This window comes from Temnothorax americanus, unplaced genomic scaffold, assembly GCF_048541705.1.
Source record: "Temnothorax americanus isolate GAGA-0224 unplaced genomic scaffold, ASM4854170v1 Scaffold2, whole genome shotgun sequence".
NCBI lineage: Eukaryota > Metazoa > Arthropoda > Insecta > Hymenoptera > Formicidae > Temnothorax > Temnothorax americanus.
In genome coordinates this window covers 8,364,652-8,377,032 of record NW_027509338.1, presented here as the reverse complement: position 1 = coordinate 8,377,032, position 12,381 = coordinate 8,364,652, and the positions used below count along the sequence as shown (strand labels likewise).

At 39.8% G+C, this 12,381-nt stretch overlaps 1 protein-coding gene across 2 annotated transcripts; it reads left to right on the top strand.

Moving 5' to 3' along the window:
- The first annotated feature begins 1,892 nt into the window (after positions 1-1,892).
- On the top strand, positions 1,893-11,618 carry Limk1 (LIM domain kinase 1). 2 transcript variants are annotated; one of them, XM_077404980.1, is made up of 8 exons: positions 1,893-2,017; positions 2,757-2,868; positions 2,951-3,391; positions 3,691-3,783; positions 4,441-4,573; positions 4,658-4,890; positions 4,970-5,198; positions 5,378-11,618. In XM_077404980.1, the coding sequence occupies exons 1-8, from the start codon at positions 1,996-1,998 to the stop codon at positions 7,694-7,696; spliced, it is 3,582 nt and encodes a 1,193-aa protein (XP_077261106.1). In that variant the 5' UTR covers positions 1,893-1,995; the 3' UTR covers positions 7,697-11,618. The 2 variants fall into 2 exon arrangements, with proteins under 2 accessions (XP_077261106.1, XP_077261107.1); XM_077404981.1 differs by lacking the exon at positions 3,691-3,783.
- Positions 11,619-12,381: the final 763 nt, after the last annotated feature.

The window sequence follows — 12,381 nt, the reverse complement described above, 5'->3', positions numbered from 1 at the left end:
CGAGTGTTAAGACTGATCAACTTTTTTTTTATATTGAAATTCGAGGTGTCAATCTGTGCTTTTATTTAAGAATCACAAACTGACACGTGTTTATTTACTGTTTATTTGGAAGTGTTTCGAAGATTCGAATCCTGGATCCCATTGGGTCAATCAAACTCTTCGAAACATTCGAAGCGCTAAATAACTCGAATTTGAATAAGCAAACAGTTTCCTAATTCATATTATAGTAAGTATATAGTTAATAATAACTTAATTATTATTAATAAGTATAGTATACTAATTTGTACCCCAGCAATTCATCATGCATAGGTTGCTCTGTTTTCTACATTTATTATATGGGAGTGTAGGTAAAGGTAAAAGTGCTTTCCTGACCGGTATCAGACAAAGAGAGCCTCAGAAACAATTATAATCACAGCCCGATCGTGTATTCAAGACCTTCCGGATATATGTCTGTGCAGTCTACTTAAGACTCCATGGACGTATCCCCATGCAAATGAAATGACCCTTACAGCATTTCGAGCTGTATAAGAACTATCTTGAGTACACGCGATCGAATTATGAACACTGCCGAGGATCCAAAGTATCCCTCTATGCCCTATCCTTATATAAGAATTATATAATAAAAACAATCGCTATCGAGAACATTTGCATTATTAATTTTTCCGAAATGGGCTAATAGTGAAATTAAACTTAATAATAAATTTTAATTAACATTGAAGAATTGTTATGCAATTATTTTGCAAGATTTTTACAAGATTATTATAAATTCTAATATACCTAAGTGTAATGTATAATTGTTGTAATTAACTTAAACAATCGCAAAGATAAAAGGCGATAGACATCAAGTGGCCGATAATTGAACTAATTAGTGCGTCATCCTAAAGTTCCTCGCACAATAGGCGATAGCGATATAGCGATAGCGACGGCGACAAGGTTGCCGACTTCGCCTATTGTGCAAGGGGCTTTATGAGCTTTATACCAAAATCTGATATTGCAATTACAGAAGAACTGATCTGGTATCATATCTGTATCCGTATTAAACCCGTACGTGTTTTACCGACAAAGCCTGCCGGTATATAATCTGTGATAGCAAATTGTCGGCAGAAACCAAATAATTATTATAAATCTTAACCGATATCTTAATAAATTTAAGGACGTCTTAAATAACATCAAGATTATGTATCCAAGCATGATAAGATATATAAATTTCTCGATATTGCATTTAATTTAGATTTATAAGATATCTTAAATATAAAATCGGACTGTGTGAATACCTCCTTGAATTCTATATCGTTTGATTAAACTGTAATTAATTTAATCGATGATTAAATCGATGATAACTATAGTAATATTTCTACTATTTCGTCAACGTGGATAAAATTATTAATTCTTTATGCTTTATGCTTATATAACATATATATGATGAGAAAAGATGAAATAGATCAAAAAAAAAAAAAAAAAAAAAAATTAGAAATAAAGATTAAATACATTAAATTCGGACAGATTAAATTAGAAATAATGCGAATTATATATTATATAATTAGAATTTTTGATTTAAATAACTCTATCGAATTAATCGGAGTTAGGTCGAATAAGTCGCTCTAAAAAGGAATTAAATGTGACATATACGACAGAAATTTGCATCGTGAGAGATTATGTCAATGCTTCACACACAACGAGCATTTTACTATTTTCTTAAAATATGGAATTTAATACTGGATGTATCCGCTCTGAAGAAAGTTATCTAAAGTCAAACTTCAGAATTTCATCGTTGCCTCTTTTCAATCTCATGGCCGTCGAACGGGCGCCATCGAGGCTTCCCAACGCGGCCGTGTCGCGCACGCGCGTCGCTGCGATCGCGATTCGAATCGCGAACGTCGCGGTTCGAGTCTATCGCGAGTCCCGCGCCCAGTGGCCGTCAGCCGTCAGTGGCCGAGCGCGAGCGGATGGCAGCGGAGTGGGAGTGTGTCGACTGTGTCAATCGTGCGTGCCGTGATGGACGAAGTCACGACGAGCGGTAGGTTTCCCTATCGCGGCGAATAAACGGCGCCGTGACATCGCGAGCCGGGTCGCGTGACGCTCGCGACAATTTACACGGGCGTCGCGACGACGGTTCGCCGTTCGCGCGACGCCCCGCGTCGACGGAACCTCGACGCTCTACGCCTCGCGCGTCGCGTGGGCGTCCTACCTTCCGTGTGTGTGTCTCTCTCTCTCTCTCTCTCTCTCACTCTCTCCCTCTCTTCCCCTGTCATTCTTCCCGTTGCCCACGCTCCCGCATTAATAAGTTTACTCGTGCGTTCCATCGCGTTACATACTCCTTCGTGACGAATTCGCGACGGTCCTCGTCCGCGGCGTCTCGCGTCGCGCTCCGATACTCCGATACCTCGACTCCGCCGTCAGCTGCTCGCGCACATTCGCCCGACAGCCGATGTCAACCGTGATTCACGCTTCCTTCCCTTCCCCGACACACGTCCCTCGGGCCCGTCTGTCTTTTCGTTTAGGATAATAGGATGATCACACCGATCACACGCGTGCATTCGTCGGTCGATATACGCTCGCGAAAAACGTAGAATCACAACAAATCTTTTTTTTTAAGTTGTCTTTCTTGCTGCAATTTCAAAGAGACGATTATTTTTTAATGCGATATGTAATACTATATACTGTATTTAGTAAAAGAAATCTAGATTATAGTTTATTTATAAATTCTGCTTGACCGCACGGACACTTGTTTATCAATTGTAATTATTATTTTCCAGACCCAGGAGGTGGGGAAAATAGAGGAACGTTAATATGCGCCGGCTGTCTCAACGCTGTCGAAGATGAATTTATACAGGCGTTGAACCAAGAATGGCATATTGATTGCTTTCGGTAAAAATGCTAACATATGTTTGAAGAGAACGTCGTAAAACTGATTGTATTTTTGTATTAAAAAAAAAATAATACCTTTTAGTTGTTCGGCGTGTGACATCGGCCTATCTTCCTGGTACTTCGAGAAAGATGGCTTGCTATTTTGTAAGGACGATTATTGGGCCGCTTACGGCGAGGCGTGTCAGGACTGTGGCCATATCATCACAGGCCCCGTCATGCTGGCGGGCGATCACAAGTTTCATCCGGAATGTTTTGCCTGTACCTCGTGCGGTGCTTTCATCGGAGACGGCGAGAGTTACGCACTTGTCGAACGGTCCAAGTTGTACTGCGGGGTTTGTTACAAGCGGCAGATGCAGCCGCTCAACAGGGCGGCGAATTACCCTTTCGCCAGAAAACCACACAGCATTAGGTTGGTCGAGATACCTCCCAGCACGACAGACCCAGATAAGCAAAGAGGAATTAAGCTCACGCTAGACACAGCTCCCAGTCCCCGCAGTTGTGGTGCTTTATTACGCATTTCAGAGTATGTATGATAGTATATTTTGCGTACTTAAATATTTTATTATGTATGTTATCTTTAAATTACAAGAATGCGTTTACACGTGAACGAAATTTTTTGGAACCAGTTTGAAATTTTTTTATGTATATAAGCGATGATTGTTCATTATGATGAAAGTAGAGCATTTCGATCTCTTTACTCTCCAGGAATATATATCTAAGACAGTTGCTTTTTTAAATATTTAACAGCGCATGATAGTCCTATATATTTAAGAGAGTTGGTATAAATTAGCCTCTAATAACATTTAACTTAATAAAACGCAGGTTAATGAGAAATATTCGTGGAAAGATCAGTAAGCTGCTAGCCTCTGTGATGGAGGTTCTATTTAGGCTATGCTGCCACTTCTCTAATCATAGGTATTGCATAACGAATCAATAATATGCACTACATATTGCTAACTCTACAGACTGTGCTCCCATTTTAATAGTTATGTTAATTGCGCGTGAAAATGCACAAAATACTTTTGTGCAAATTTCCATAATATGTGTATGTAATAGCAATTTTATGTAACGTGCATGTTCAATGTAGCTTAACAAAAAATGACAGTTCATGTAGTTAGAATAAACTTAGATAATCGTTAAAAGATCGCGAGCGTTAACTGCTTTCACGCACATCCATCTTTTAAACATATAATGGATTTGGTGTGAGCTATTTTGTGATTTAACTGCAAACAAATAATTTAATTAACGTGATATTATTTTTGAATACTATATTTTATTGTCTTTTTATGCTTCTCGATAAATTTTTGTAACAAAATAATTGCGATTAAAAAAATTCAGTTATGTTCTTAAACTTCATGTAAAGAACTTTTGATAATTTTGTAATATTTGTTTATCATTTTTATTATCGATGTTTGAAGTTATCTCATCATCCTGGCAGTTATTATTTTGAATTGTCTTTTTATATGATTGTATTACAGTGGAGGGAAGTATAATGCATGCAAATGTTTGCATGTTTTCTTATTGCGACTTAAGATAGCGACAATAAAAATATTCGTGAAATGAATGTTGCAGATTGAATATGTCGAGCGATCTTATATCATTACACATTGGCGATCGAATCTTGGAAGTAAATGGTACCCCCGTTAAAGACCAGCCGGTGGAAAGTATCGAAAATCTTATACAATACTCGGACACAGTTTTACAAGTAAGCCGAATGATCTTCGAAACATATTGTCTTATTGGCATGGTTTGCGGTTAAATTCAACGGAAAATATGTTTGGCGTTTTAGTTGACTATCGAGCACGATCCAGATGCGGTATCACGACGGCCCACGTTCTCCTCACCGTCCTCGGCGATGCTGACATGTGTCGGCAGCCCCAAGACAAGTCCAGAGAGCAAAGAGCGATTATTTAAACGCCGGGACGAAGGTTACATCAGCGGTGCGCGGAGCCGACAATTACGAAGAACGAGAGATCCTATGCATAAAGAACGCAGCAGTTCTATGTCACGATTGCTTGACGGGTAGGACGATGAATATAGAATATGTTAAGCAATTGTTTAATAAATTACGACGATTCACTAAATCGAAGATTTATTGCAGATCTTCTCCAACGAATCCTACTTACGATTTAAGCCGCACCAGATCCTTTCGTGTAGAGCCAAAGAATCAAAGAATATTTCGAGCGAGCGATCTGGTGAAGGGTGAACTTCTGGGCAAAGGATTCTTTGGACAAGTATTCAAAGTCACGCATCGTGATACGAACGAGGTGATGGTTCTCAAGGAATTGTACAGAGTGGACGAGGACGCACAAAAGAACTTCCTAAAAGAGGTAATTTTTTAAATGCAAATTTTGCAAGATTAACATACGCAATCATGCGAATACGTTTAACGTGTGAACAATTTAATGCTGGAATGCTCAGATTTGGCATCTTCTGGGCATTTTAGTGTTAAATAGTTGTTAGGTTTGAGTGATCTTATACATTCTTCCCTTTGATAACAATTCAATAGGTTGCGGTACTGCGGTCATTACACCATAACAACGTTCTTCGATTTATCGGTGTTCTTTATAAGGACAAGAAGCTGCATTTGGTTACCGAATACATAGCAGGTGGTACGTTAAGGGCCCTGCTTCACGATACGAACGAACCATTGCCGTGGGAACAGCGTACGTCTTTCGCGAAAGACATCGCTGCCGGCATGGCCTACTTGCATTCTATGAACATTATTCATCGCGACTTGAATTCGCACAATTGTCTCGTTCGCGAGGATAAGACTGTTGTCGTCGCTGATTTTGGTCTGGCGAGGATCATTCAGAACGGCAGCTCGCCGGATAATCGCAAGTACAATCGACATTCCGACGGAGAGGTGAAGACTTCGAAGAAGGAACGGAAGAAACGATATACAGTTGTCGGAAATCCCTACTGGATGGCCCCCGAGATGATGAAAGGCAACAAATACGACGAGAAAGTAGACATATTTAGCTTCGGCATTGTTGTCTGCGAGATCATAGGTCGAGTTCAGGCAGATCCTGATTATTTACCGAGATCCTCGGATTTTGGTTTGAATCAAAATGTCTTTAAGGAAAAATTTTGTTTCAATTGCCCGGAGACCTTCTACACAATCGCGTTTCTTTGTTGCGACCTGAATCCTGATAAGAGGCCACCCTTCGAAGTTATGGAGGTCTGGCTAGAAGGACTGGCGATGCATTTGTCGGTAGGTGCCGAATTGCCAGCAGATCTGGACTTCGACATCAAGAATTACAAAGGCCCGAGCCCGAGCAGCAGCGAATCCACGACTCCGGAAACTTTGGCACCGCAATTAAAGCCTATCAAGGAAGGTCAGGTGCATCAAGAGAAAAAGCGATCCAATTGCTGCAACGATAGTACTCTAGAACGCGAAATAGAACCTTTGTCAAGTAACACGCTTCACGTGTCTGAAGTTGTGAGTCCGCGCAACAGATATACGAGACAGAACAGCAAGAGCAACGATAGCTCGGGCAATGTAGGACACTACTCGAGGCAAAATTCCAAATCAAAAGACTTTATATCCGACAAGGAGAAGCCTGACATCGTGATCTCGCCCGATTCCAGCGGTTTCAGTGGACGATATCTGAGGAATAACAATATCAAGTCGAAAGATGTGTCTCCTGAAATTCCAAATACATACGCTTACTCGAAGCAGGAGACGTATCCGAGGCAGATCGACGCGAATGAGCACAATCTGATCCGAGCACCCACCGTAGAGAAAATAAAGTACGTAGGAAGCGCGAGTCCGTGTGTAGTATCCGACGCTTCGGAATATATAATCGATAGCAAAGGCTCGTACAAGATCAACAGCCTGAAACACAAATCAGCGGAGAAGTGTAATGATACAAGTCATAAGACAAAGTCGGAGAGCAAATTTAAGATACCGGACGCCGCGGGCTCCGTCGGTTCTTATCTAAAGCAAATCGGCAAATCTCTCGTCGCTGTTGAGAAGGAAAATAAAGCGATTAATAATACGGCAAATTGCGGTGATATGGATCCGAAGAGAGTAGTCGGTGAAAACACAAAACCCTCTACTGGATCGTATCTGCGAAGGACGAAAATATCGCCGACCAAGGAGACAACGAAGAACGCGTTTTCCTATAAAGAGACTGTCACAGACAAAGTCAAAGACAAAGTCGACGGCGTCTCGCTTCTGCAGAAATCCGTAGAATCGAAGGTCCCACCGAGCCAAGAGAACGTCGTGGGAAACGAGAAGGACGTTAAAGATAGACTGTCCAGACAGGAGAGCAACGTATCCGACGTCGGCAGTATTTTGTCGAGACAGGGAAGCCTAACAGTATTAGATTGCACGTCTAAATACAAAGATTACTCGCCGTTCAATACCTACACAAAAGATGACTTTTGCGAGGATCATTCCTTTGGAAAGCAAAAAGGCTTGTATCATACAGACAGTCTTTATTCCAACTCCAGCATTTCGAAGCAAGACGACCTCTTCAGTATACATAACAAACAAAATAGTAGTGACGAGGTTGTTGGAACCAGATCGATCGGCAACGGTTCGAAAAGCCCGATGATGACTTCGTCTATTTATGGCAGCGATTTGAAGGCGACGCCGAACAGTCTGGCCGAGTACAATGGATGCTACAAGGGTATCGATATCTGCAGGCAGGACAGTTTCGGCTCCGACAGCGCACTCGGCACTATGAAGAGCGACTTCTTCGCGGACGTCGATTTCGCGCAGATGCGGGATGGTCGGCACACGCCGGACTTGTGCCATACACCTGAAAGATGCTGCACGCCTAATCGTCCGACGTCACCGATAGAAAGCACTGCTTTATAAATCAAAATGCGCGCACGGCGGTAAGAGAATAACAGTTTATGTCGAGATAACGTGCGTAATCCCCCCCCGACGATGAATGAATCTCATTTGCTACTAATTTGATCTCTTTATTCATAATTCATAAACTTTATTCAATAAGGTCCGAACACACGTATAACGTGCTTAGTTTGCAGTATTAACTTTTTAGCCAGAATTTACTTCGTCCATTATCTTTAGTGCATTAAGCGAGGAAAGAATGAATTCGTATGTTGACTTTAATGAGCGCAATATTTTGTGAGTACAATATTTGTTTCGGAAAATTTCCTGAAAAGGAACGATATTTTTTATGTTGTTGTTGAAATCGAATTAAAAATTTTTTAAATTGATTATATGTGCAAATGTGCAAGGCAGACGCAGAACCTCGGACTGGAGACGTTTCCCTCAAATGTAAAAATCAAAATGTTGTCTCGCTGAAGAAAGTAATGATAACGCGACACTCAGTATTAACGAATTTTATTTGCTAATTTGTACGAATTTTTAGGTCGTAATAACGTTAATTAGCCGTAAGGATTCTATTACATTCCTAGGAGATCTTGCCACGCGGTTTTCAAACGTGGGAGCTTAGGCGATGGAAACGCGGCTCCCCGACAAAAGCCATTCCATCCAAAATACTTATAGAGCCGGGATTTTGATAAGTACGATATTACTAGTGTGCTCGAAAAAAAAAGCGGCACTGTGAATGCGTCGATTTCGCAAACTACAAATCACACACGACTACAGAATCAAAAGCCGTCAAAAGTACGAAGTACGAAGTAGAGTTTAAACATTTTGACTTTGTAAGTTGGTGCAAAATACGTTGCCCCTGAGACTACACGATCATGTAACGTTTCCCTTAAAAATTGTGAACACATCACGTAGACTCAATTCTTGTAGAATAGAGAATGTAAAAATGGTGTTATATTTGTTTCAGGGCATACAGATGTACATCACATTGTAAGATATTGTATACGTTTGTAATACTGCTGTATATGTACAGATCATTGATATATTATATATGTATGTATACATACGTGCATATAAATATATACATATACATGCGACGTTTATATCTTCGTTACGCCGGCGTGACTGTTTTTCGGTATATATACTCTGATAAGAAGAGATTATGTGTATATTAAAATTGTGAATTATATTTATGTATTTCTCTTTTCTATTATATTTCTATTGACGTTATTGCGCTTCTTTTTTAACGAGGATATAAACGATGGCAGAGAGTAGTAAATATCGCGTGTATAAAAAGAACAAATAATTTGTATATAAGTTTGTATATATTCAAATATTTGTAATTTTCAGAACACACACCGATCGAGATATTTGAGTAACGATAAGTTTTATACTTGCGACATAAGTATGCGACTAGCTTTTCCTTCCTATATTCTCTCTATTCCGAAATATTATATATTGCCGTTCTTTTTTTTTTTTTTTTAATCGCATGTCGACCATAATTCAAGACGTTTAGACGAAATTACGTGCTTCTATGCAGCTCCAAGCAACAATTTTAATACTTATAATTTTGTCACGTTTTTTTATCCCATCAGCAACCCAGATCATTTCACGTTAGATGCGAGTTGCATGCAAGTAATACGACCATTTTTCTTTAGCAGAAAATAAGTTTCTCTCGGATGCAATTATACGTTGATTAATATATTGTTTTGAAAATAAACGTTTATTACTTATATAATAATGGCATTCTCAAATTGTTTGCATTGACAACACGTTTTACGATTAGCTTTGTGTGATCGTTCTTTTTTTTACACTAAAAAACTGCAATTGGATGCACGAAAGGAGCCCAATCAAACAACCCCTTTATTTCTCCTCGTGTATGTGACATGTAGAGGGAATATTATTGTTAAATGTTACTCAACGATATCGCAAAGCGTTTATCCAGCGTAGAACAAATTTCCAAAATATCACTAAACGCGTGTTCGTCGTATAGACGGACGTTATGTGCAATAATTGTACGGCTTGCTGTATGTACACGGTAGAAGCTAGCTTAAGAGAATTATTCACGGCTTGTCATTAGGTGACGAGAGCAAATTAGCGACCTAGGATAGAGCGCTTCGTGAAGATTGCGAGATTGCGTCGCGGAAGAGGAAAGGATTCGCGTTCTCGTGTCGGCAATGCGCGGCCGTCCGATCCCGATTCTGCGAAGTGACGATCATGTACAGCGTTCGACGTTCTAATTAATTTAGGAACGGGCGCCTGATTTTCTTCTCGCATAAATAGTCACCTGGGGTGATTAAAAGTCATTGTTATTAATTACATATTATATATTTTTTATTAGTCTATAATTTATTAGTATTTGAGGACAGTATATAGATTTATTTAATATTTTCGAAAAAAAGAGAGAGTAAGGAAAAATACAAGAAAATGAAAAAACGAAAGAAGCACATTAAAATTACTGTGATGTGAGCTTTTATTTTTTATTTTTCCATAATTTATTAATATTTGAGGACAATATGTATGTACAGAGATTTACTCAGTATTTTCTGAAAAAAGGAGAAACCAAAAAAATACTTAATAATTTTTTACTGGGATAAAAATCACTCTAGGCGTCTGTTTCTGAATTAAACGTCGGACGAGGAGGAGATAGCCGCGGATGTTTGGACCGCCGGCGCCGCGGCCGTGCCGGTTGATGCGAACGCGAATAGTAGAAGCGATCGGATGAATCAAGGGAATATATGTCGGTTTGAAAATATATGCGTAATCAATTTGTCACGGATCGCCTGGGTCTTTCGACGATGCGAGAACGACGAGAAAAACGAATGTTTATTGTAACGTGTCGCGGGGATGACAGTATTAACATTACTCGCTATCATATTGTTGCTTGGTAGTGATGTGTACGTTTTGCTATCGTAACTCTTTAACACATAGCGGGCACAAAGATCGCGTTAAGACCTACAAAGAGATATCTGGAACGAGTAAACGTTATTTTTATAGCCCCTGTAAATTTTTGATAGCCGACACGACCATCGATAGATTGATATACAGGATGCCCGGGTCATTAGCGGCTCGTTAATTCGTAATAAGTGATTAAGGCCGTAATGATGGGGCGCCCTGTATAATCTTTGATCGTTAATATTTTTATTCCCTCTCTCTCTCTCTCTCTTCTGTAAATCGATTCGTTTACTGATCCGATAGTCTCTCGAGCAGATATTTTTTTATAGATATCGTTAGAGAGAAACTCTAATATCTAACTCTGACGACATAATTTTGTAAAGGGAAAGATATTCTTGTAATTATTGTTGGCCTAATTTCGCATAGAGCCCCGCGGTAATTTTTCACGCGCAACTTTCGACTTTCGGCAACCAAATTAGGAATTATTTTTTTACACGAACGTGCGGATCCGATTTTATAAACGTTGTCTCAACGGTCGTCTCATCGCGCGCGATATTTTGGGTCTATCTATTTAACGCAATACTCGTCTAATTAATATTGATGCTATCGCCGCAAATATCGGAAAATTTAGCACGATGCGAGAAGATTGTTCAGATTCGTGGCTAGAAAAAAAAAAGAGAGTGAAACGGTTTCGAGGAGGAGGTTTTCGCATGCGCGCTCGAGTTCCGAAATCACACACATACATTCTGAGATTATATCGAATTCCTATAAACAGGAGCAACGATTGCGTTATCGGCTATGTACGAGACTGTTGTATGTTGTTTCACGCAAGTTCGCGTGCGAGGATCGAAAATGCGAGAAATTTCGAGAAAATTCGTCAGAACAATTTTTCACACCACTTTTCAATGCGTATATCCGTTACCTGTAAAAGTCGACGAACTTTGAGTTTTCGCGCAGAGTTCTATATGTGGGACAAGTATTTTATTTAACATTCCGATAACTTAGCGAAATAAAAAGAAACGAAATAAACCGTTGACAGAGTATACATATGAAACATTCTCTTTATGATCCTTTCTTAACTCTTTTTAACATAAGCGTTCCTTATGTTCCTCTGTGTGTATATATATATATTTCTATAATATTAATTATATAGACGTATAATTAAACTTCTAAATATTGTCTATAATACATTTTTATATTATATTTTTATAATATACCGTCGCGAACGCTGTCTCATACAAATCATATTATATGTATATTTCGAATGTAATTCTCCCAGGGATTAGCTATTGGTTTTTAAACGGTCCTCCCTCGGTATTTAAATTTTATAAAAACTTCACGAAGCAGTAAACACGCATCATCGTTCTGATTAAATATTCAAATTAACGTTCCTTTCGTCGTGGCGTAAATTACCGATAAATGTCCCGGCCTGGCGATGTAATCCGTCGCCGGCAGATGGCAACACCTACCGCGCTTGCATGACCGAAGGCGAACAACATCCGCCACGGTGCGGCTCGCGACGCGACGGCTCCGGTTTTGGTTCGGCAAATTTTGCAGATATCTGCTTCTCGTGTCGAGAGAATAAATTTTCCGAGCGCTATATATGTCTCACAACATCGGCTCAAAGCGACAGAACGGAAGAGCAACGAGAAAATCATCCCCTGCCGCCCCGAAGTCTGCTTGCTCGAGAAAGGGGAAAATGTGTTCCCGCTGTCGGAAAAAGCAGGTTCTTTGTCCCGCAAAGAATTCCTTTGTACGGGCTTTCTTCGGCAGGTATAGGAGAATTGTTTTAACCGCGGAAAACCCGG